Raw genomic sequence first — 26,139 nt, forward strand, 5'->3', positions numbered from 1 at the left:
CAGTAACAAACCTGTCAACATTTATCCAATGAAAATAGTGGTGTCCTATTTAATAATTTAGGGACGCTGGTGGCGCTGTGGGTTAAACCACAGAGCCTAGAACTTGCCGATCAGAAGGTCGGCAGTTCGGATCCCCGCCACGGGGTGAGCTCCCGTTGCTCAGTCCCTGCTCCTGCCAACCTAGCAGTTCGAAAGCACTTCAAAGTGCAAGTAGATAAATGGTCAGGGGTCCCTTTACCTTTACCTTTACCTTTACTATTTAATAATGATAATTTATTATTATTATTTATACCCCGCTGATCTGATTGGGTTGCTTCAGCCACCCAGGGCAGCTGGGATTAGGTTTTCAGTCTGTGTCTGCCTAGGAACTTAAATCACAGGGCTCTTGAATTTAAGTGGCCATCTCAGCTTTTGAGCTAGTGATTCTCACTCGGCATCACAGATACATCAATGAGCTCCTGATCCACAGCAAGTGGCCAGTTTCCAGCATGTCAGGCAAAATGAATGAAACTTGTCTTCCTACAATTGCTGAAACCCAAGCTTTCACATTCCTAACTAGATGCCAGTGTTTTGTTACCTCCCGTCCTCCGTCCCAATAACTTCCTTTTTATTTTAGGATTATAAATAGCAGGAATTCCTCTGTGTATTTTGGAGCAGCAGAGTTCTCAGCATGCATTTCCATAAATCCATAAAGCACGAATGCTGCAGAAATGCTGTTGTGGGGCGTGATCCCCCCCCTTTATTAGACATACTTTTGAGCCCGTAGGCTCCGTGCTCTACTCAGAAAAGCTGCATTTAGCATTCCATGTGCAATGATGGAGTATTTCTCTTCTTATCAAGGAAACAATTCCCCATATCTTTGGTGGAATGGCAGGAAGAAAAAATACCACAGTTTCCAATGTTTCACAGAGGGAAACGGACACACCTCTGTTCTCACCTCAAGGATTGCTGCCTGTGGTCATCTCCCATCCTACGCTATGCTACAATAATAATAATAATAATAATAATAATAATAATAATAATAATGTTGCCAGCCCATCTCACTGGGTGGCTCTGGGCAGCTTCCAACAAATTATAAAACCACAGCAAAACATCAAACATTAAAACTTCTCTACGCAGGGCTGCCTTCAGGTGTCTTCTAAAGTCAGATACAGTAGTACCTTGGGTTAAGTACTTAATTTCTGAACACAATTCAAAGTGTTGGTGCTGACCTTTAAAGCCCTAAGTGGCCTCTGCCCAGTATACCAGAAGGAGCATCTCCACCCCCATCATTCAGCCTGGACACTGAGGTCTAGCTCCAAGGGCCTTCGGCCGGTTCCCTCACTGCAAGAAGTGAAGTTACAGGGAATCAGGCAGAGGGCCTTCTTGAGAGTGGCACCCGCCTTGTGGAACGCCCTCTGATCAGATGTCCAGGAAATAAACAACTATCTGACTTTTAGAAGACATCTGAAGGCAGCCCTGTTTAGGGAAGCTTTTTAATGTTTGATGTTTTAATATTCTGTTGAGAGCTGCCCAGAGTGGCTGGGGAAACCCAGCCAGATGGGCAGGGTATAAATAACAACAACAACAACAACAACAACAACAACAACAATAATAATAATAATAATATAGCACTAAGATTACCCACAACTTGCTTCAGACCACAACTTGAGGTCCCCCACCACTTGCTTCAGATCAAATGATTTTAGTGCTAATGCCACAAATCTCTTAACTGCCACCACTGCACTGTGACAAAAGGAATCCCAGCACTTGATGTGTGCCTGTTCCCAGGGACAACAAGAGATGCATAAACAGGAACTGCAAGGTACAAATTGCTCAACAATCTCCACTGCCACAACACACAGCCAATCTTTCGAGGCGGGGAAACAGGAAGCCTGTGAAGAGATTGCCTGCAGGATACGGACTTGATATTATGAATTATGAGATGAGACAGAGGTGGGAACCCAGGTCATCTACAGAAGCTTGAGCTTTGCTGGCTCAGATGCATTTAAAGCACATCCAAAGCACATTTAAGGCACATGACAACCCCTAAAGAACGCTGGGAACTGTAGTTCCGCCACCACAAGGCTTTAATTCCCAGTGCCTTTAACAAACTGCTGTTGCCAGGTTTTTTTGGGGGAGGGGCTGGAGGGGAGTATGTCCTTTAAATGTGGATTGAGTGTGCTTTAGATTAAATGTATGGTGTGGACCTGCACTGTTAAAGAAGCCCAGTGGTTTTCTTCAGACAGCAGCCAACATGATGCCTCTGCAAAGTCACAAGTGAAGCAGCCTGCTCACATTTACCTCAGAGTATGATACTCAGAGGCATAGCTGCTTCTGAAAACAGAGGCTCCATTTGACTGTAGTGGCTATTGAAGACCTATCTTCCATATCTAATCCTCTTTAAAAAGCCACCTGAGTTTGTGTCTGTCACCACATTTAATTCTCTAAGTTGGTAATCCCCTGTTCAAAGAACTTCCTATTGGCTCAACCTAGTGCCCATTCATTTTACTGGGTGTCTTGCTACCTGACTAATTAGCATTATTAAATAGGGAGAATATTTTCCTTTGGTCACAATCCATTTAAAGCACAATCATAGCTTCCCTCAAAGAATCCTGGAAGCTGTTGTTTGTTGAGGATGCTGAGAAGTGTAGCTCTGCAATGGGGTTGCCTAAACACTCTCAGCACCCTAACAAACTACAGTTCCCAGGATCCTTTGAGGGAAGTAATATCTGTTAAAGTGGTATAGGACTGCTTTAAATGTTTAGTGTGGATGTGACCTCTGTTTACTTCCTTCACATGGATCTATCCTGCCCTTGACCTGAAATTGGCCAGGGAAGTCCTATTAGTTGTATCATCAACAAGAGTGATCCAGTTAACAGGAACCTGGAATAGGGCCTTCTCAGTTGTGGCCTCCTCACTTTTGAATCTGTTTCTCTCTCAAACAGGCTGCTGTGCTGAGTGGGTTGCAGTGACACCTGAAAACTTCCTTACTTCATCAATCCTTTGAGCATCAGTAGCAGATATTTGTGATTTACACTTAAACATTTACAAACTGCACTTTCTTAAGAAATATAACAAGGCAGTGTACAACATAAGGACACATGCTACAGTGCTACGATAACATCAGTAAAAACATCAATAACACATCAATAAATTGGTCAGTTAAAAAAATATCAAATGACAATGTTAATTTGTGTTGTTCTTCAGATAAGTACTACGAGAGAAATGGCTACGTACTGGTTTTAGTGATTTAATATTGAGTTAATTGACTCTATTTATCCTTTATGGCATGTGATGTTGTATCACCACCCTGTGACCTTAGGGCGAAGGGTGGGATATAAATTTTAATAATAAACAACGTTTATCAGATTTCTCCTTATCTGTTTCCCCCTCAAACTAGAAAGCCCACGGAGCACAGACCTGCAGATATTCTGCTTTAAGAACAACACACCACAACATTGCTGTAACCCAGAGTAACCTGCACTCAGAATCACTGATGAAGTCCTGTCAGCCATGGATTTCTGCTAGCCATGAGAAAGCACAAAGAATTAGGGAAGGACTGCCAGCCAGCGATATCGAAGCACGTGCACCATTTCTTAACCTTAGTCATGATCTTTGGCTCCCACATATGGTAGATGTAGAAAGGAAAGGGCGGGTATCTTATGTCGATTAATCACACACTAATTGTCCAAGAGAGTGCTGAACCTGAGCTTGAAGAAAACCACATTAAAGAGGGAAAAGGTGAAAGGGCCGAGAAAGGCAGCCAGCTTAATCCCAACTAATGTGGTTTCCGTCCTCTTGATTACGTCAAGGACTTCAAGGCCAGCTGTGGTGGCAACTGAAATATACTCGGAGTCGAGAGTGGATTTCATGCTCTTTATTCAGCTCGTAGTAGTGAGGAGGAATGGAAGTTCCCCCAGAATGTCTGCTTTATATACATTATTTACACAATGGGCCCCATGTGATTGGCTGATTCCGGGATTCGCCTGTAGGCCAATCAGGTTGCGGATTCACTTCCACCTGAAGCTGGATTGGATGGCTCCTGTGGACCAATCAGGCTGCTGCATTCTGGATCCTATTCAAGTCAGTACATAACAGCAACCATTTTGGAGAACCCCCTTCCAATTGAGTTTGATTATTCACCAGTATCATGGAAGAAAGCCTTCTGTAGGAAGGTGAGTCAGGCCACTGGTTTCTCTAGGCTGGTACTGTAGCCACTGACTAGCAAAGGCCCTTCAGGAATTCAGACAGGAAATCTCTCCCAGCCCTATGTGGAAATGCCTGAGATTGAACATTGCAACCTGCACCATGTTAGACTGGTGGCGGCGGCAGCTGAGGAGGAGCACCAACGAGAGGGAAGGAAGGAGGGAGGGAGAGAAAGTAGCTCCTTCTTTCTGTTGTCGCTCACACCAGGCCAGGCTCCTCGTCATCTGCACCAACAGTGATACTGTCTTTGGGGGACAGGAGGCAGGCAGGTGTGGAGGACTCCCTGGTCCTGAATTGGGTAACTGTGCCCCTGAAGGACTAGGTGCGCAGCCTGGGAGTCATTCTGGACTCACAGCTGTCCATGGAGGCGCAGGTCAATTTATCAGCTCCATCTGGTACGCAGGCTGAGAACCTCCCTGCCCACAGACTGTCTTGCCAGAGTGGTGCATGCTCTGGTTATCTCTCACTTGGACTACTGCTATGCGCTCTACGTGGGGCTACCTTTGAAGGTGACCCAGAAACTACAATTAATCCAGAATGCGGCAGCTAGACTGGTGACTGGGAGCGGCTGCCAAGACCATATAAGACCTGTCTTGAAAGACCTACACTGGCTCCCAGTACGTTTCCGAGCACAATTCAAAGTGTTGGTGCTGACCTTTAAAGCCCTAAACGGCCTCAGTCCAGTATACCTGAAGGAGCGTCTCCACCCCCATCATTCTACCCGGACACTGAGGTCCAGCACCGAGGGCCTTCTGGCGGCTCCCTCACTGCGAGAAGCCAAGTTACAGGGAACCAGGCAGAGGGCCTTCTCGGTAGTGGCGCCCGCCCTGTGGAACACTCTCCCACCAGATGTCAAAGAGAAAAATAACTACCAAACTTTTAGAAGATATCTAAAGGCAGCCCTGTGTAGGGAAGCTTTTAATGTTTAATAGGTTATTGTATTTTAGTGTTTTGTTGGAAGCCGCCCAGAGTGGCTGGGGAAACCCAGCCAGATGGGTGCGGTATGTATAAACAAACAAACAAACAAACAAACAAACAAACAAACAAAATAATAATTACAACCCCCATTTTGGGCCTTCCAAGCTCAAATATGGGAGAAAAGCTTTCAAGTCCAAATGGGATAGGGGGAACCTTTGTCCAAAAATAGAGCAATCCCATTTTCCTAGGGATGAGTGACAATCCTACATGGTGCACAGCACGTGGGAAAAGAGGAGGTGGTTAACCTCTGATCCTGTGCCTTCACCTGGGGATGCTACGTTGAAAGTTTTTTTTTTCTTTTTTTAAGTAAAATTGTATGCATTGTGGGGGCTGTAGGCTTGGCACAAAGACTGCCAGTTGCTGGCCTCGCCTCCTCTGACTGGTCTACCCCATAGCTGTTAACCTTTCATTTTTTTGCGGGAAATTCCCTTATTCCAGCGCCGTTTCCTGCTGCTATCCCGGATTGTTAGATATCCCGTAGACTGTCCGCGGGACAGGTGAGGCTGCTGATCCCTTATTTTCGAGGCTAAAAAAGGTAAAGGGACCCCTGACCATTAGGTCCAGTCGTGACCGACTCTGGGGCTGCGGCGCTCATCTCGCTTTATTGGCTGAGGGAGCCGGCATACAGCTTCCGGGTCATGTGGCCAGCATGACTAAGCCACTTCTGGCAAACCAGAGCAGCGCATGGAAACGCCATTTACCTTCCCGCTGGAGTGGTACCTATTTATCTACTTGCACTTTGACGTGCTTTCCAACTGCTAGGTTGGCAGGAGCTGGAACTGAGCAACGGGAGCTCACCCCGTCACGGGGATTCGAACCACCGACCTTCTGATCGGCAAGTCCTAGGCTCTGTGGTTTAACCCACAGCGCCACCCGCGTCCCTTTTCGAGGCTGCTGATCCCTTATTTTCAAATCTGAAAGTTGACAGCTATGGTCTATCCCGTTCAGCACCCCAGACTTCCTAAGCCCTCCTTAGGAGAACCAAGCCATCCAACAGTTCATTCCCTTGCCTGATATCCATCCACAAATAAAATCCCGCGGCCACAAATGTAGCTTATCTTGGCTTGAGCCAAAGCACTGAACTTCCCCGTCTGTTCCCTCTGCTCCTTTTGATTCTCCAGAGTTGGCAGGGCACCAGAAACAAATTGTTTGATTAGTATCGCTAGTAGTTCACTGAACAATTAATTTAACCAATACCAAAAACAAGCCACAAGGCTTTTGCTGCAGGCCACCAAGAAGTATTCACTGACTGGAAGAAATACGGCACCGTTCCAAAACGAGATCTCCGTCAGATCGTGTTTGGGCAGCCCCCTTGCTCTCCTGGGTTTGCCCATGATCTATGTGCCTATTAAATTTAATTTCCGTTTTCAATTCACCGTTGCTTTCTTTTCAAGAGCCACAGAGGAATGCTGCTTTTCCAGAACCAGAGGTCTGACAACTCCCCGCTTTTGTGAAAACAAAAAACGTGCAGGAATATACATGAGTCTGAGGACTAATCTGTGCTATACATTTAAAGTAGTATTATGCCAGTTGAAATAGCTATGGCTCCCCCCCAAGAATCATGGGAACTGTAGTTTGTTAAAGGTGCTGCAAGTTGTTGTTGTTGTTTAGTCGTTTAGTCGTGTCCGCCTCTTCGTGACCCCATGGACCAGAGCACGCCAGGCACTCCTGTCTTCCACTGCCTCCTGCAGTCTGGTCAAACTCATGCTGGTAGCTTCGAGAACACTGTCCAACCATCTCGTCCTCTATCGTCCCCTTCTCCTTGTGCCCTCAATCTTTCCCAACATCAGGGTCTTTTCCAGGGAGTCTTCTCTTTTCATGAGGTGGCCAAAGTATTGGAGCCTCAGCTTCACGATTTGTCCTTCCAGTGAGCACTCAGGGCTGATTTCCTTAAGAATGGATAGGTTGGATCTTCTTGCAGTCCATGGGACTCTCAAGAGTCTCCTCCAGCACCATAATTCAAAAGCATCAATTCTTCGACGATCAGCCTTCTTTATGGTCCAGCTCTCACTTCCATACACCACTACTGGGAAAACCATAGCTTTTACTATACGGACCTTTGTTGGCAAGGTGATGCCTCTACTTTTTAAGATGCTGTCTAGGTTTGTCATTGCTTTTCTCCCAAGGAGCAGGCATCTTTTAATTTCGTGTCTGCTGTCACCATCTGCAGTGATCATGGAGCCCAAGAAAGTAAAATCTCTCACTGCCTCCATTTCTTCCCCTGCTATTTGCCAGGAGGTGAATGGACCAGTGGCCATGATCTTCGTTTTTTTGATGTTGAGTTTCAGACCATATTTTGCGCTCTCCTCTTTCACCCTCAATAAAAGGTTCTTTAATTCCTCCTCACTTTCTGCCATCAAGGTTGTGTCATCTGCATATCTGAGGTTGTTGATATTTCTTCCGACAAATCTGCGAGTCGTTAGGAGATGCTAATTCCCTCACACAGGTGCAATTCTCAAAGTAGCTTAACAATCAAACCCTCTTCCCAGGGAATTATGGGAAATGTAGCTCTCTGAGTGGAATTGGGGTCTTCTCTGAGCAGCCTTAACAGACTACGGGATCCTTTGTGGGAAACCATTACTGTAAAAATGGCATGATACTGCTTTAGAAGTACTATACAGATGGGGCCTGAAACACGAATGCGAGGAAATACTTTGGGAAAAGGAACAGAAGAAGATACTCTATAGTGATTTTTTTAGCTTCGGGTGTTGTTGTTTTTAAAGGGTATACAAAGTAATGCAGGATAAAGTCTCTCAATTTCTATTAGAGATTAAATGGAACTTTCCTATTCAAAAGCAGTCTATCAGGCCGCGTGCACCTCAAAACAGTAAAATAATAATCATCATCTGCAGATCCCATGACAAGAAAAAACTGAAGCTGTGCCCTGAATAAATTATACAAACTAGCATTGTTTTTATAATATGGCATAATTCATGCAACTTCTGCTGGACTCAGGAATGGCAAGGAGTTGCAGAGGGCCTTAAGCTACTGAAGGTAATGGGGCCCTTTATATGCCCTTTGTCAACAACAAATTGTTGCTGTTTTTTGTGTTGAATTTATCCTGTATGGTAATTTATGGACCTAACAGGTATCTAAAGCCATTTGCACATAACAAAGTATGTATTTTATCAAAGTAATTGTTGAACTGAAATACAATTAAGAAGAAGCATAGTAATAGTGAAATTGGGAGAGGGGGCAAGAGAGTGGAGCCCTAAGCTATAGCTTGTTTAGCTTAGACAGTGGGCGCTCGGGTTGTGAACGTGATCCGTGCGGGAGGCACGTTCGCAACTCGCAGTGTCCGCAACCTGCAGTGCCGCGTTTGCGCACGCGCGGGTCACGATTTGGCGCTTCTGCGCATGTGCAAAGCGCAATTTAGTGTTTCTGCGCATGCGCTGAAACCCAGAAGTAACCCGTTCCTGTACTTCTGGGTTTCGGCGCGTCCGTAACCCGAAAATGCAACCTGAAGCATCTGTAACCCAAGCTTTGACTGTGTGTAACTCTGGCACTGCGCTCAGATACTCCCATCAGCCATGACTGTTGGCCATGATGGTTGGGCTGAGCTTTGCCTTGGCAGCTCAGTGAGTAGAGCATGAGACTCTTAGGGTTGTATGTGAAAGCCCCATGTTGGGCAAAAGATTCCTGCATGGCAGGGGGTTGGACTAGATGCCCCTTGTGGTCCCTTTTAACTCTACAATTCTCCAATTCTATGATGGGAGCTGGAGTACCGCCATGTTTAGAGGATGACAGCTGCGCTCCCTTTAGTGGCATTTGTGTCCTTGCTCAGACTGCATGCTTCCTTAGCAGTGGCGTAGCGTGGGGGGTGCAGGGGGGGCCGGCCGCACCGGGCGCAACATCTGGGGGGGGCGCGCTCGCAATCGCAGCTCTCTGCCCCTACTAAAATCCACGGGTTAGGGGGTGCAAATTACTTGCCTTGCCCCGGGTGCTGACAACCCACGCTACGCCACTGTTCCTTAGCTATGAGTGATTGCCAAAGAAGTTCCTGCATTGCAGGGGGCTAGACTAGAACAGTGTTTCCCAACCTTGTGCCTCCAGATGTTTTTGGCCTACAACTCCCATCATCCCTGACCACTGGTCTTGCTAGCTAGGGATGATGGGAGTTGTAGGCCAAAAACATCTGGAGGCACAAGGTTGGGAAACACTGGACTAGAAGACCTTTAGGAGTCCCTTCCAGCTCCACAATTCTGTGGTTCTGTGTATTTTAAAAATGGGGTATCAAAGTTTTTAGGGGGCAAACCAGGTTGGGATAGCTGGGATAGCAGGCTTGTTGGTTTTGAATGTCTTATGTAGATTTTCCCCCTCCAATTTTGTTGTTCTGTATGGGACAATGGCAATAAAGATATATTGTATCGTATCGGAGCAGGAAGAAGGGGCTGGTGTTTCCCAAGCAGGGAAACTGCTGGTGTTTTCCCCTAGGAAAGTTTGGCAACAACCAAGTACTTTCCTCCAGAAAGCTGAGTTGATCTCCCATCATAATAAAGGAACTTCACATCTGAAGTCTGAAAATACCCTCATTTGGGAAACCCTAGGGGAATACAATACTATTACTAGAGGAAGGAGAGGACAGAACAGCTTTTGTTCTCTTTCTGCTTATTTGCCTTGTTTCTAACTCCCTCCCAGCTCTCGACCTGATCTGTTCACCAGTAGTTGCTGCCCCTTGCTGGACAATGTGGAAACCTTAGTGAAAGTCTTAGATCTGGAAGGCTGGTACCCACCCACTGTTCATCTTTGAACATGTGCCCCAAATACAGTGTATGATGTGTGTAATTTCTCATATTGTACCCTGTTGGGTCAATAAGGATTCTAATCCCCAGGCTGTGGGGGGTGTAGAGGCCTGAGATATTGTCGTTCCACATTCTTTTGACTATCCCAAGGCAGAGGAAAGATTCAGAGGAGGCAATTTCTTGATGCGTCGGTTCATTCTGTGAGCCAGAAGGTCATGCCAGCTGCCCAAAATTCAGAGGGCTTGGGTAAAAGGAAGCTGGATTGGCTTTGAAGGAGGGAGGTGTGATTAAGCACTCTCTGAGGCTTTCCTCTTCTCCACCAGATAAACTAGATACAAGGTCTCAAGACACCTCCTGTAAGGATTAATGAATGGGGGAAACGGAACAAAAATGGACTGTGGATCAAGGAGTGAGGGAGACATTCAATTCAGTTCATGTTTGGAGGTGAACATACAAAACTTGCACTTTCTGAAACAGTGTGCAAAACTGAAGACAGCTATCCTTTGGACTTTGCACGTGTGTGTGTATACATATACATATACATATACATATACCAATACATAGGTAAAGGTAAAGGGACCCCTGACCATTAGGTCCAGTCGTGACCGACTCTGGGGTTGCGGCGCTCATCTCACTTTATTGGCCAAGGGAGCCGGCGTTTGTCCACAGACAGCTTCCAGGTCATGGGGCCAACATGACTAAGCTGCTTTTGGCAAATCAGAGCAGCACACAGAAACGCCGTTTACCTTCCCGCTGGAGTGGTACCTATTTATCTACTTGCACTTTGACATGCTTTCGAACTGCTAGTTTGGCAGGAGCAGGGACCGGGCAACGGGAGCTCACCCCATCACGGGGATTCGAACCGCCGACCTTCTGATCAGGAAGTCGTATACCAGCGTCCCTATACCAGTAACAGCATATACTGTACACACACACACACGCAGCGTGAGAGAGAGTGTGTGTGTGTGTGTGTATATATATATATGCAGGTTTTGGTGTCCTCGGGTGTCTTCCCGTGTAAAAGTTGGGGTGTCTAGGCGACGTTTCGACGAGGTCTCACTCGTCATCTTCAGGCTGGTGCTTTCGGCTTCTTGTTACTGGAACAGAGCGGGATCTCAATGTTTGAGTTCCTATAAATACTGTAGAGGGGGTGTGGTGTCTAGCCTCCAATGTTCTGGGCAGAGAGGAAGTTCCCAGGCTAGTGTGCCTTTTCTTCTTTTGTTCCTTAATTACTTGAGAGATACCTTGAGTGATTTCTTGAGTGATATCCTGAGTACCACTTAGGTGGGTCATTAGGTGTGGATTAGTTGCTAAAGTCTTTGTGTCTTGACCTCTTGAACTTTGTGAAGAGTTTTCCTGAGAAGATGGCTGTATTGCACTTAGTTGTGCTTTGGCTTGGCTTCGTGTATAGGGGCGAGCTGTGGTTTTGTGGCTTGTGTCAGCCAGATCTGTGTAGGGATTGCAGGGGGGTGCAGCATCCTTCCTTGACGTCCTAATCTACAAAAAACCTGATGGCTCCCTAGGACACACTATCTACCAGAAAAAAACACACACCAACCGCTACTTACATGCACAATCACACCACCACCCTGCACAAATAAACTCCGTAGCCAAGACTCTCATCTCCAGAACCAAACGCCTGGCTGACAAAGACCACTTGACAACTGAGTTACAGAATCTCTCAAATGTGTTAATTGCCAATGGATACCAGCAAAACAGGATTACGAAGCTAATCCAAAAGGAAACACCCCCCAAAAACCAAGACACAGAAGAAAACAATGGCATGGCCCTCCTTCCTTATATCAAGGGCACTACAGATAAAATTAGCAAAATCCTCCATAAACACAATATCAAAACAGCCTTTTGCACCAACCAAAAAATAGCCAATATCCTCAGAAACCCCAAGGATAAAATCCAGTTGGAAAACCAAGGGATCTATGAAATACCCTGCAAAGTCTGCCCAGCCACGTACATTGGACAAACAAACAGACGAATAAATGCACGTATCGCAGAACACAAGAATGCCGTCAAAAAAGAAGAAAAAACTTCCTCTCTTTTCCAACACATGAAAGAAACAGGACACGAAATTAATTTTGCAGATTCCAAATTGCTCTTTAACACGGAACATCACCACAAGAGAATAATCATGGAAGCCATCGAGATAGAGAAACACCCTCACAACATGAACAAGCGTGACGACACATCCCGCTTGCCAGACATCTGGAAATTAGCCCTCCCCACAAAAACTGACACCAGATCCAGAGGCACACAGAACGCCAACACCAATCAACCACACCAGACCCAAACCCAGACCCTCTCCACAGATGAATTACTGACACCATCCAGTAGCCAATCCATGGTGGCACCTCCGGATGCTGCACCCCCCTGCAATCCCTACACAGATCTGGCTGACACAAGCCACAAAACCACAGCTCGCCCCTATACACGAAGCCAAGCCAAAGCACAACTAAGTGCAATACAGCCATCTTCTCAGGAAAACTCTTCACAAAGTTCAAGAGGTCAAGACACAAAGACTTTAGCAACTAATCCACACCTAATGACCCACCTAAGTGGTACTCAGGATATCACTCAAGAAATCACTCAAGGTATCTCTCAAGTAATTAAGGAACAAAAGAAGAAAAGGCACACTAGCCTGGGAACTTCCTCTCTGCCCAGAACATTGGAGGCTAGACACCACACCCCCTCTACAGTATTTATAGGAACTCAAACATTGAGATCCCGCTCTGTTCCAGTAACAAGAAGCCGAAAGCACCAGCCTGAAGATGACGAGTGAGACCTCGTCGAAACGTCGCCTAGACACCCCAACTTTTACACGGGAAGACACCCGAGGACACCAAAACCTGCATTCCTGTACCCGTGAAAATCTACGAAAGCAAATATATATATATATATATATATATATATAACCAGGGAAATTTGTGCATAGAAATAAATATATTAGCGGAAATAACACAAAAATTTAGTGGAAATTGCTTGCAAGAAATGTGTACATGAATAACAATAATTTATTTATATGTAAAAGCTGCATATGTAATATGTGGTAGTAAAAACTGCATGTGCACATTAGTTTATCTGGATAAATTTGAACCAAAATGTTGATGACTTTTCGCAAGGATTTAAACTAAATAAATCACAAACTGCCCCGGAACGAAGAGAACTGAAACTGACAGGTCCTCCCATCCCAATTTAGAATAAGGTTTGGGGTGGGGGAATTGATTATTGTATTGGTAATGGATCAGCTAATTTAAGAACTGATTTGGGTGGTCTGTGTTGGAGGTGAAAAACTTTTGTTTCATGTGATGAGGTTGGGAAATTAATCCGCCTGCTCTCTGTGAAATGTAAACTCTAGTCATTACTTCTAGATGCGCAAAATTTAGTTATGTGCAAATTTTGTACAAATGTGTGCTTATGGACATGGGAATAGGAGAAACCCTAAGCAGAATGGCGGAATCTTAACTGACAGCTGTTAAAGGGGGTTTGATTTGTTTTTGCCTTGTCTTTGCCTACCCTCTAGTGGCCTCCGATGGGAGTGCAGCCATTCCAAGCCCTCAACAAGGCTCATCTTCACATTGTGTTTCTTCCCCCACCTTGACTGCCTCATACCCTCCAACATTTCTCCGATGAAAACAGGGACATCCTAAAGAAAAGCAGGACATTCTGGGCTCAAATAAGAAACCAGGACAGCTTCTGTAAATCCAGGACTGCCCCTGGAAAATAGGGAAACTTGGAGGGTCTGTTACCCCAGTTTGGCAAAAAAGGAAAAAGCACCCCTTTTCAGTTGTTGCCATTAAAATCTGGAGATCATTAGATTTACCCCCCCCCCCAAAGGGCTATATCACTCCCCTCTGAAGTTGGGATGCAAGAAATGTCCCGCAGTGTTAGCTGCACCAGCAAGCGACAGGTGGCTTCTGTTTCCATGCTCTAGGTCTTTTAGTGTCCTGGGAAAACCTGTGACAGACACAGCAAGTTCTGTCCCAATGGCTATGCATGCTCTGAATTTTTGAAATGCTCCTTGGATACCCTGAACTTAATGTAACTAATTGCTTCTGCAACAGATTTTAGGGACCGCCACTGGGTGAATTTGGATGGGTGGTAGTGGCGCTGTGGGTTAAAACCACTGAGCCTAGGGCTTGCCGATCAGAAGGTCGGCGGTTCGAATCCCTGCGACGGGGTGAGCTCCCGTTGCTCGGTCCCTGCTCCTGCCAACCTAGCAGTTCGAAAGCACATCAAGTGCAAGTAGATAAATAGGTACCACTCTGGCGGGAAGGTAAACGGCGTTTCCGTGCACTGCTCTGGTTCGTCAGTAGTGGCTTAGTCATGCTGGCCACGTAACCCGGAAGCTGTATGCCGGCTCCCTCGGCCAATAAAGCGAGATGAGCGCCGCAACCCCAGAGTCGGCCACGACTGGACCTAATGGTCAGGGGTCCCTTTACCTTAGTATCTTACACACTCTGACTCAAGGGAGGTCACAGTGAAGAGAAATATGAACAGGTCTACTTCCACCCTCGAGGGAGTTCCAGAATCTGCACAACATGCAGTGGTTTGACTGCTCAGTGGAGCAGGATATCGCCAACACGTCACTCCACAGTTGAAATGATTGCACTGGCTACCAGTTAGCTGCCGGGATAAGTTCAAGGTACTGATTCTGGCATATAAAGGCCAATACAGATTGGGACCGTGACACCTGAAATAACTTTAATAATCATTTTATTATTTGTTACCCCAGTCACTCTGCGTGGCTTCCAGCATATACAGAAACATAATAAAACTTCAAACATAAAAAACTCTCCTAAACAGGGCTGCCTTCAGATGTCTTCTAAAAGTCAGACAGTTGTTTATTTCCTTCACATCTGACATGCCATGGGGCAGGCACCATGAAGGTCCTCTGCCTGGTTTTTACCGAGAAGGCCCTCTGCCTGGTTCCCTATAGCTTCACTTCTCGCAGTGAGGGAACCACCAGAAGGCCCTCGGAGGTGAACCTCAGTGTCCTGGCTGGACGATGGGGATGGAGACGCTCCTTTGGGTATACTGGGATGAGGCTGTTTAGGGCTTTAAAGGTCAGCACCAACACTTTGAACTGTGCTCAGAAATGTCCTCGGAGTCAATGTAGGTCTTTCAGAACCGGTATTATATGGTCCCGGCAGCCGCTCCCAGTCACCAGCCTAGCTGCTGCATTCTGGATTAGTTGCGGTTTCTGAGTCACTTTCAAAGTGACACAGAGCATTTTGCAGTGGTCCAAGCGGGAAATAAGCGCCCCTTATATACCCAGAGGACGATTGCGCTCTGCAGGTGAAGGCTTCTTGTGGATATCATGTTAGGGGCCTTGTCTAAAGGTTTGCAGCCATCTAGAGTTACCCACTCACGGGGGGGGGGGGGGGGAGAGAACTTGGCCTGTTCTTGTGACTGCAATGGCAAAGAATGTGCAGAAATAGGCAGCAAGTAAAGCTATTGCTACTGACTTCAGATCCAGCTGCTCTTAAAGGCGCAGCTACATTGGCTAGTTGAAAACCAAATAAAACCCGAGAGAGAAACTGGTGGGATGAAGAAATCAAAGCACCTTAAAGGAATCTTATTCTTTGGCAATCACTCAGACGAGTAAGATTGGGGAGGACCCTGCTATCTATCTATCATCTATCATCTATCCATCTATCATCTATCTATCTATCTATCTATCTATCTATCTATCTATCTATCTATATCTATCTATCTATATCTATCTATCTATCTATCTATCTATCTATCTATCTATCTATCTATATCTATCTATCTCTATTATCTATCTCTATCTATCATCTATCTATATCCATTACTGGATTTTCCTTTAAAAATAGAATAAAAAATGAACCTAGAAGCATGTTTGTTCTTATATAATTGAGATAGTCTTCTTCTTTGGCAATCACTCGTAGCCAAGTAAGATTGTCTTCCATGAACACGGTCTTAACAGTAAGTCCGTAAGTGACTGTGGGGGCCAATTCTGGATCCACACATCCTTCCACAGTGGGGGCATAGGTTTCCGGGTGGGAGTTGATCACGGTGAGGGTTTGCCAAGCATGCCTTCCTCTTAGCACGTTTCTCCCTTTCATCCTGAGTTCGGGTGTCTTCAAAGTCCATGGTACAGGCTGTTCTCCAACTGGAACACTCGCAGGCCAGTGTTTCCCAGTTGTCTGTGTTTATACTACATTATACTACCTACACCAAATCACAAAGGACTTTGGTTTCTAACATGGCCACTGAGTTGTTTATGCAGCTCTTTTCAGTGTATTTGTCCTGTCCCAGGGCACTTCACGTTCCCCCCTCCCTTTCTCTCAAAGGTAATTAATTAAGAGCATCCAGATTGCTCCGTGTACACAGCCTCACCTGTGCCTCTCCGTGTTTTGCCATCCAGTTCCTAGAACCACCTTTCAAAAGATCTGCAGTCTCGATTCGTATGTGTTTATTGCTTTGGTGTGCTGTTACCTAAGCAATAAAAGCCAACCTTTATTCAGGACAATAAAAGTCACCGCCTTCATCCTTAAGCACGATCATCACACGGAAACAGGTGCGGCTCCAAAGTTGCTCAGAGCCAGCCCCACCTTCCTGAAGTCACTGACTTGGCATCAGCTGTAACGGCAACCCTTTCCTGATTCCGCGGTTCCACTTCTGTTTCCTCTCCCCTCCCTTTCTTCCCCATAAAATACTACCCAGAACAAGCTCAGCTGCAGCGCTAGCCTGGTTTCTCTGTACACACATAAGTTTCGGTCATACTAGCCAGTTTCTTTTAACCGTGCACACGGCAGGGAGAGAGCGAGCAACAGTTGCAGCAGGCGTTGTCTGCAGCAGGACAGGTAAACAGCTGCTTCTCCCTTGATATCTGTATCCAAGCCAGGGCTAAATACAGGGTTTTTGCAGGTGGGTGGGGAGAGGGAGGGACAGGCATCAGCTTAAACCTGGGATAAGGATAGATCCCACGAACCAGGAATCGTCTCCCACTGCCTGTGACCTTTTGGAGTGCTGTATGACAACAGTATCACTGCTTAGGCGATTAATAATTTGCTGGTTGGGTGGAGGGAGGACCAGGTGAGAGCGTGGACTTGAGGTCCTCTGGAGGCTGACCTGAGCAGAGGGATAAAAGCCCACTCCCTCTAGCCAAGGCAGGAAAAGTCTGAAGTTATTTTTTAAAGGACAAGATGTTCCTTTAAAACACTGGAATCCTGGGCTACAAAACAGCTCTTGGAAGGAACAGCTGGTCCCTTGGGACTTCTGCCTCTGTGGATCTGGGCCGCAGCTTCTCCAGCTGCGCTCTTCATGGGTTTCCTTGCAAGCTTAGTCGGGTCTCCCCCAAATGTAACTACTTTCCCGCTGTGAATCTTCCCTTTATTCTGTGTCCTGGGCAGCTGTCTACCAGTTCCATCGGGTACACTATCTGTGACTGTACCTGCCTGCACGCTGCCTTGCCAGAGTGGTACATGCTCTGGTTATCTCCTGCTTAGACTACCGCAATGCGTTCTATGTGGGGCTACCTTTGAAGGCGACCCAGAAACTACAGTTAATCCAGAATGCAATAGTTAGACTGGTTACTGGGAGTGGCCGCCGAGACCATATAAATGACACCGGTCCTGAAATACATTGGCTCCCAGTACAATTCCGAGCACAATTCAAAGTGTTGGTGCTGACTTTTAGAGCCCTAAATGACCTCGGCCCAGTATCCCTGAAGGAGTGTCTCTACCCCCATCGTTCAGCCCAGACACTGAGGTCCAGCTCCAAGGGCCTTCTGGTGGTTCCCTCACGCTGAGAAGTAAGGTTCCAGGCAGAGGGCCTTCTTGGTAGAGTGGCGCCTGCCCTCCCATCAGATATGAAGGAAATAAACAACTATCCGACTTTTAGAAGACATCTGAAGGCATCCCTGTTTAGGGAAGTTTTTAATGTTTGATGTTTTATCATGTTTTTAATATTCTGTTGGGAGCTACCCAGAGTGGCTGGGGAAACCCAGCCAGATGGGCAGGGTAAAAATAATAAATTATTATTATTATTATTATTATTATTATTATTATTATTATACGGCTGTAGATGCGTTCTGCTGCAGACTTTGTGTGGTATAAATGATACGATGCCTGGCTGGCACCACACAGCCAAGCAGAACGTATACTAGCCTGCCAAGCAGAACGTATACTAGCAGCCAAGCAGAACGTATACTGTTTTCTGAGAGCAGGTGGTTTTTCAGTCACCTGTCTGTACCCATAACAGCTTCTGTCTGCTGTCACCTGGCGCAGGATGCGGACGCCGACCGCCATGATCGTGGGCATCGTCCTGGGCCCCTGCGGCCTCGTCCTGAACCTGACCAGCACTCTGGCTCCCGCCTGGAGGGATGTGAGCCGCATCCCTGACCAAGCCTACGACATGATCCAGCACCAAGGCATCTGGGACATCTGCAACGAGTTTCAAAGCACCCAGAAGACTCAGTGCAACATCAAGGACACGCTGGGGTACTTCTCCCACCAGACTGTGCAAGTCGCCAAAGGGCTGATGCCATCCTCTGTGGCCGTCACGGTCCTGGGGTTGGTTGTGGCTTCGCTGGGCGTTCGCTGCTGGCAGGATGTGCCCCGGTACCTGCTGGCTGGGCTGGGCGGCCTGCTGCTCTTTGTTTCCGGGCTGCTTAGCCTGATCGCCGTCTCTTGGTACAATCACGACATCCAAAACCTTCCCATCATGGCCGGGAGTAGCCTAGGGGTGGGTTACTGCCTGGTGCTAGGCTACTTAGGGAGCTGCCTGGAGATAATTGGGGGCTTCTCCCTATCGCTCAGCTTTGCTCAGTGCTGCAAGGAGCGCAAGCTGAAGAAAGCAGCTCTGGATTACAGCTACCCACCCAGCAGTCAGAGGGTCCCAGCGACCACGGCTGCCATTTCTCCCTCCTTTGGCAACACAGAGCTCCAAATGGATTATTACAGGACTCCAACCCCCAGGTCTTACACCAACCCCCAGGACGTACTGGAAAGTGAACACCCCAGTAACTGGAGCAGGTTTCCCTGCGATTCTGATTTATAGCCCTAAGCCGGGACAGTCTTGCAAGGAACGAGCTGCAGAAAGATTCCTTCTGGAACTCTGCTCGGAAAACAAAGATACCCAGTGCAGAAAGTTTGCCTACAATTTTAATTCCGGCAAAGACCTTTTCCTACCTCTTTCGCTCGTGAATCCAGCAGGTGCCATAGCCCTAAACTGCTACAGATTCTGGTTCTACGCTTTTCTTTTCGCTTTCTCTCAGGTTAAACATTATATTAAGACAGCAATTAAATCACTCTTGCATGAGGAAGCGATAGGGAGTTTGAGCGGTCCTCTTCACTGTGCAATTTCGGGGATTGGGGAGGGGCTTGTAGGGCAGCAAGCACAATTGTTTTATTGCTTTAGCACACATTTACTTGAAGAGTGCCCCAGAGCTTTGTTAAGCAAATGGACAAGATGGTTTTTTGCACACTGGGTGAAAGCTGAAAATTCAGGACCCTGGAATATCCTGGAGTGGGGGCAGGGCTCCTCTGCAGCAACGGACCTGCTTTCATCCCCCTGCAACACCACCTTCTGTTTACTAAATTGGTAAGAGACCAGGAATCTATCATCCCTCAGGGTTTGACTGTACTCTCAAAGAGATGCCTTGTTTTCCTATTTACAGATGGATACATAAAAATGCAATATGCACGGAATAAAAGTTATATTTTGTATGGTGATTTATACGGCGTCACTAGCTGAATCTTGCCTTCGGAAAACGCACCTTACCCCTCAACTGTTTGATTCGCAGCACATTTAAAGCATCTCTTTACCCGCCCCCACCCCTCCACCAAATAATGTTGGGAACTAACTTAAGGGTGCCGATAATTGTAATTCTGTGAGGGATAAAGTACAATTCCCAGGATTCTTTGAGTGGGTGGGGAATGTGCTTTAAATTCATAGTGTGTAAATAGCCCAAGTCCTTCCTTTCTACATGCACTCATTTTCTTAAAACGGCCGCCTATCAGAATAAGCAACAGGTATTTGGTTGGAGTATGTGGAATGTTTTCCTAGGAGAGAGAAAACATGTTAGGAATGCATGATAGGGAATCGCAGGGAAACCTGCTCCAGTTAATGCATGGTGGTTTAGCACATCTGAGCTATGTGTCTTAGAGTGTATTAGAGATGTGGGTGGCACTGTGGTCTAAACCACTGAGCCTCTTGGGCTTGCCGATCAGAAGGTTGGTGGTTCAAAACCCCACGACGGGGTGAGCTCCCGTTGCTCTTTCCCAGTTCAAAAGCACGCCAGTGCAAGTAGATAAATAGGTACCACTGTGGCGGGAAGGTAAGTGGCGTTTCCGTGCGCTCTGGTTTCCGTCACAATGTCCCGTTGCACCAGAAGCGGTTTAGTCATGCTGGCCACATGACCCAGAAAGCTGTCTGTGGACAAACGCTGGCTCCCTTGGCCTGAAAGCAAGATGAGCACCACAATCCCATAGTAGCCTTTGACTGGACTTAACCACCCAGGGGTCCTTTACCTTTTCACCTTTTAGAGTGCACACGTTAATTGCCACTCCCCCCCAAAAAAAATAATAATAAAGGAAATCTTCATTAAGCGTGGTATTGAGAGTTCTGTTACAGAACCTCTACAAGTGGTACAACAGTATGGCTGTTCCTGAACCAGAACAGCTCGATTACATTAGCTCAGGCACTGATGCATTCATGGCTGGATTACTGCAATGCATGCTATGGGGGGCTTCCCTTACACTAGGATCGGGAAACTGCAACTGGAGCAGAATGAGGCCCAGTCAGTATACAACATCTCTACACTGGTGGCCTATTTCCTACCAAGTTCAAGGTATTATATATATTAGTATATAAGGCTCTTAGTTATATATTAACAGACCTTCCAAGTGTCCCTATTTTCCAGGGGCAGTTCTGAATTTACAGAACTTTTGTCGGTGCTTCAACAACAGATGGCAACAATTTTAGAAGCAGACCTGCTGGTGCCTTTAGGTCCGTGTTTCCTAAACTTGGGTCTCCAACTGTTTTTGGACTACAACTCTCATCGTACCTAGCTAGCAGGAATTGTAGGTGCATGTTTGGAGACAGAGCAGGGATCGCCTTAATTTATTCAGAGTTCATTTTCTGCAAGTGAGAAGAATCCCTGTTTTCCCCCTTCTCCTTTTTTCCTGTGACTGCCATGCAATGTGTTAATATTTTACCAGTTTATACACTATTTGCACAGCAGGCATAATATATTCACAAGGAATAAGCAGACTGTGCCCTGTTTCGTTTTTAAAGCATTTGGAAAAAAAAGCATTTAACTCACTGTTCGTACTTTCCCTCCAACTAGTAGGAAGAATGCTGGCTTAACAGTGCTTCCCAAAGACTGCCAATCTGTTTTTAGTTGCAAGTGAAGTGGAATCTCTGCTTTGACTTCTGGAACTCAAATAATGTCCTAGGGAAATGGGCAGTTCCCCTCCCGCTCCCCCAAATTTTCATTGGGGCAATTTTAATTTGGCTGGAGCATAGGGGAAAATATCTCCTCCTCTTGCTGCACTTCCAGACATGATCCCACCCCCCAACAACAATTTATTGGGAAGGAATAAATGTCTATGAAGGCAGTCCTCATGTGAAAAGGGAAGGATTACATCGATTGTAGAAATTAACACTAACAAGAGATGAAGTATAGAAAGGGGGATTTCTGGAGCAATCTATATAAGCCATAACCAGCCAAAACCCACAGAAGAGCTGTGCGACAGGTCACCTACATCTGGGGAAACTGTGCAACTGTTCCTCTGTGTCAAAAGTAGTCTGCTTTTTTTCTGAGCTCTGAAAAAAAAATGGAAAGCTCAATAGGAAAACTTGGGACGTCTCAGAATGCCTCCAGATAACCCTTTCATCCCAAGTCTTGTGCAATTATGAGGTTAGATTATATTTGATCTTCATTGACCATTTGGTCAGTTTTGTTTGTACTCAGGTTCTACAACCATGAACATTCATCCTGATTTGTGTTTTTTTTTTAAAAAAACCAATTCCAGAATTTTCAATGCAATGTCACTTTCCTAATGTCAGCAAGAAATTTTTAAAAGGATATGTGTTGGGCTAAGGCAGGGTTTCCCCAAACTTGGGTCCCCAACTGTTTTTTTTAGACTACAACTCCCATCATCCCTAGCTAGCAGGACAAGCTGTCAGGGATGATGGGAACTGTAGTCCCAACACAGCTGGAGACCCAAGTTTGGGAAACCCTGGGCTAAGGTGATAAAGGTAAAGGGTAAAGGGACCCCTGACCATTAGGTCCAGTCGTGGCCGACTCTGGGGTTGCGGCGCTCATCTCGCTTTACTGACCGAGGGAGCCGGCGTACAGGTTCCAGGTCATGTGGCCAGCATGACTAAGCCGCTTATGGCAAACCAGAGCAACACACGGAAACACCATTTACCATCCCGCCAGAGCGGTACCTATTTATCTACTTGCACTTTGACGTGCTTTCGAACTGCTAGGTTGGCAGGAGCAGGGACCGAGCAACAGGAGTTCACCCTGTCGCGGGGATTCGAACCGCTGACCTTCTGATCAGCAAGCCCTAGGCTCTGTGGTTTAACCCACAGCGCCACCCGTGTCCCTTGGGGTAAGGTGATAGAGCCCTTCAATTGTACAATGCTAAGATTCCTGGTGTGTGCTTGTCTCCCTCCTGCAAAACCCAGACTCTTGACCATGACATCATGCAAATGCCCCGAATAAAGTGCAAATATCCCACAGAAAATGCCCAGCGTGGAAACAGACATAGCATATCCCCACTATCATCCGGGTGATGCATTGGGGGGGGGGGGAAGAGATTACAAGACGTTTATCTACTATGAATCATTTATTTGTTTGCTTTACGAGTCTGTGCCCGTGCCTGTCTTCATTGGAGTCGACAATTCCTGCGGAGGATTGTAAAGCCACATTTTAGGACTCTCAGCATTTTCACCTGGACTATCAAAAGCAGTGGTATTACAAGCAGTTAAGTTCTTCAGGCAAGGAAGAACTGCAGACAGATTGCAAGAAGCTTTGCCAAGTAGGGGGTGCGCTTATTTCAGCCAACGTCCCTCCCTCTGTCCTGCCAGCATCTTAACCACTCACAAGCACAGCTCCTTTAGGCAGTGAGGTTTTTCTGACCCTGCTGTTGGCTTTGCCTTTCGCAATAGCCAGGCCAGGTTTAAAATCCCAAAGTAGGAACAACACTTGTTCCAAGAACACAGGAAGCATATACCAGTGCTCAGAACTGGAAGCTTAGGACAGGAATCTTAAGAAGCCCTCACCTGCTCGGGATCATAAGCTGCATTGATACAGGTTTCATCTTCAACGAAATTGTCTTCTTTGTCGCTGTCCTTTTGGTAGCTGGCCAGCGGTCCAGTTGATGATACACTTGAAGTCCTGTGGGAGGAGGAGATAAGACACACGTATTGACTGTGATGCAAATCCTAGGCTGGAACCCTTGTGCTAAGCTGCTAAGAGGCACAGTGATCTTGTAGAAACACCTGCACCACCAATTTGGAACCCAAACTACATGCATTAATGCAAATTGCAGTTGCAGCACATGCGTGCCAGAATCTTTCATGATTCTGCGAACAGGACTGCAACAGGCACAAGCAAGCCATTCAAATTTAGAAACAAAGCAGGCTGTGTCTGCACAAGCAAATTACTGCTGCCCATATATTGGGCTCGGCCAAAGTGAGCATCAGGGACGCAGGTGGCGCTGTGGGTTAAACCACAGAGACTAGAACTTGCCGATCAGAAGGTCAGTGGTTCGAATCCCTGCGACGGGGTGAGCTCCCGTTGCTCGGTCCCTGCTCCTGCCAACCTAGCAGTTCGAAAGCACGTCAAGTGCAAGTAGATAAATAGGTACCGCTCCAGCGGAAAGGTAAACGGCGTTTCCGTGCGCTGCTCTGGTTCACCAGAACATCACTTAGACATGTTGGCCACATGCACACCGGCTCCCTTGGCCAGAAAAGCGAGGTGACCGGCGCAACCCCAGAGTCGGTCACAACTGGACCTAACGGTCAGGGGTCCCTTTACTGTTACCTACGCTGCTAGATAATTGTGCATCTTGCAGTGAAGAGAGCTTTTGTGGATGTCACCTTTGAGTGATGGCCTACGAAGAGTGTATTTGGTGGGGCAGGGGGTATTTGGCTGCCAACAATAACTCGCTTATTACGGATTTAAAACTGAACTTATTTTTCTCTATGAGTTCCCCTTCAAAGAGACTAGGAAGAATATTGTGACGAAACGCCATTAATGTGGAATATCATAACTCTTAACGCTGGCACCGTTGATTGCTACCTACTGAGAACTGCCTACAGCTCTCCCATTCACCTTCTGCACCAGGCTTTCCCAAACTTGGCCCTCCAGCATGACTAAGCCGCTTCTGGCAATCCAGAGCAGCGCACAGAAATGCTGTTTACCTTCCCGCTGGAGCGGTACCTATTTATCTACTTGCACTGCATGCTTTCGAACTGCTAGGTTGGCAGGAGCAGGGACCAAGCAACGGGAGCTCACCCCGTCGCGGGGATTCGAACCGCCCACCTTCTGATCGGCAAGTCCTAGGCTCTGTGGTTTAACCCACAGCGCCACCCACGTAGAGAACGGCAAATAGCCTTACCTTTGCCGCATTCTTTGCTTCCTGAAGTAGACAAAGGTCCCTGCCGCTGCCATGGCCATTAGTAGGATGGAAATGATGCCCAGAACGAGCCCCGCTCTAGACTTCTCCTCCTCCTCTTCACAGTAGTCTCCACTATAGCCCAGTGAGCAGATGCATTTCACTGTATCGCCCTCCATAGTGCAGTCCCCTCTCCTGTTACAGGTCTCCCTACTGCAAGGCTGAGACTCCAGGCCACTTTTCACGATTCCCTGCACCAGAGAAGATTCTTTCCATTTCTTTTTGGGAGGTAATGTGGTCTTCTGGCTTCTGCTTGGCTCGAGTGCCCATCCTGCTGTTGCAGTAGTACTCCTTCTCGTGTATTTTTTTACTTGTGCAGTTCCATCCGTAGGCTTCTTGGTGATGGTTTTGGTGGGTGCCAGTGTGTTTTTCTTAACAAGAAAGGGTTTTGTTTTCAGCAGTGTGGAAGGTCGGTGTGTGGGCTGGGGTTTCTTCTTCAGAGTGTTGTTGCCTGCCAGCAGAAAAGCCATCAACACATTGCATTTGGGACACAGCAAGATCAGCCTAGGACCATATGACTGATCTGGTGGTTTAAGGATAGAAAATGTAGCTGCCTGCAAAGCTTACTTTCAGAGGTTATACTACCTCGGGTTAAGAACTTAATTCGTTCTGGAGGTCCGTTCTTAACCTGAAACTGTTCTTAACTTGAAGCACCACTTTAGCTAATGGGGCCTCCTGCTGCTGCCGCACCGCTGAAACCCTATTTCTGTTCTTATCCTGAAGCAAAGTTCTTAACCTGAAGCACTATTTCTGGGTTAGCGGAGTCTGTAACCTGAAGCGTACGTAACCTGAAGCATATGTAACCCGAGGTACCACTCTACTTGATTAAGGAGGTAGCTCACCTTTCCTTTTCTATAAAAATAATAAAACACAGATTCTCAAAGGTTTATCTCAAATTGTTTGATTTATCTGTTGACCAACTTAGCTACTTTGGCCAACAGTTTGGCTGTGGGTATATTCCAGTCTTCCTGCCAAAAGCACGTCAAAGTGCAAGTAGATAAATAGGTACCGTTCCAGCGGGAAGGTAAACGGCGTTTCCGTGCGCTGCTCTGGTTCGCCAGAAGCGGCTTAGTCATGCTGGCCACATGACCCGGAAGCTGTACGCCGGCTCCCTCGGCCAATAAAGCGAGATGAGCGCCGCAACCCCAGAGTCGGTCATGACTGGACCTAATGGTCAGGGGTCCCTTTACCTTTTTATATTCCAGTCTAGAATCTACACATTCTACAAATAGCACCATCACTGCTTCCCTGATAGAATACTGAAAATGTATTTCCAGTAAAGCATTGAGAATATAAACCAGTTCCTACCTCCTGCTCACCGAACATTGGAAGACAGCATGGCAAACTAGTTTTAAGTATGTAGCTTGGATTTCCCTTATGTTTTGCATAATCTTATGTTAGCTATAATCGTGCCTATGATAGCCTCATGGGCTATGGTGCAACTTCTCTGTACTAGCAAAGCAAAAGGAGCTCACCCCCGTTTTTGTGGATTCGAACTGCCGACCTTTCAATCAGCAGGCCCAAGAGGCTCAGTGGTTTAGACCACAGCTGGCCAC

General features: G+C 46.6%; 3 protein-coding genes across 3 annotated transcripts in view; 1 reads left to right on the plus strand and 2 right to left on the minus strand.

Annotated features, from left to right (window-relative positions):
* Nucleotides 1-21,315, minus strand: part of PRAG1 (PEAK1 related, kinase-activating pseudokinase 1) — a 119,565-nt gene extending 98,250 nt beyond the window's left edge. The window contains exon 1 of the mRNA XM_083718379.1: nt 21,217-21,315. The gene's annotated coding sequence lies outside the window, so the exon portion shown is untranslated. The remainder of the gene's footprint in view (nt 1-21,216) is intronic.
* CLDN23 (claudin 23) lies at nt 16,520-19,621 on the plus strand. Its single transcript, XM_083719829.1, has 2 exons — nt 16,520-16,753; nt 18,179-19,621. Exon 2 carries the CDS (start codon nt 18,180-18,182, stop codon nt 18,948-18,950), a length of 771 nt encoding a protein of 256 aa, XP_083575955.1. The 5' UTR covers nt 16,520-16,753; nt 18,179; the 3' UTR covers nt 18,951-19,621.
* Nucleotides 21,316-22,731: 1,416 nt separating the features above from the next.
* Nucleotides 22,732-26,139, minus strand: part of LOC310834552 (low-density lipoprotein receptor-related protein 2-like) — a 48,616-nt gene continuing 45,208 nt past the window's right edge. The window contains exons 31-33 of the mRNA XM_083718127.1: nt 24,527-25,034; nt 23,187-23,301; nt 22,732-22,808 (exon numbers count right to left, since the gene is read on the minus strand). Of these exons, the coding sequence (XP_083574253.1) occupies nt 22,764-22,808; nt 23,187-23,301; nt 24,527-25,034 (668 nt within the window). The 3' untranslated portion in view covers nt 22,732-22,763. The remainder of the gene's footprint in view (nt 22,809-23,186; nt 23,302-24,526; nt 25,035-26,139) is intronic.

Source organism: Podarcis gaigeae (genome assembly GCF_964106915.1).
Source record: "Podarcis gaigeae genome assembly, chromosome: 17".
NCBI classification, from domain to species: Eukaryota; Metazoa; Chordata; class Lepidosauria; order Squamata; family Lacertidae; genus Podarcis; species Podarcis gaigeae.

What these genes read in the sequence shown, in the direction of transcription:
- CLDN23 (XM_083719829.1), top strand. Translation starts at nt 18,180, where the DNA reads ATGCGGACGCCGACCGCCATGATCGTGGGCATCGTCCTGGGCCCCTGC.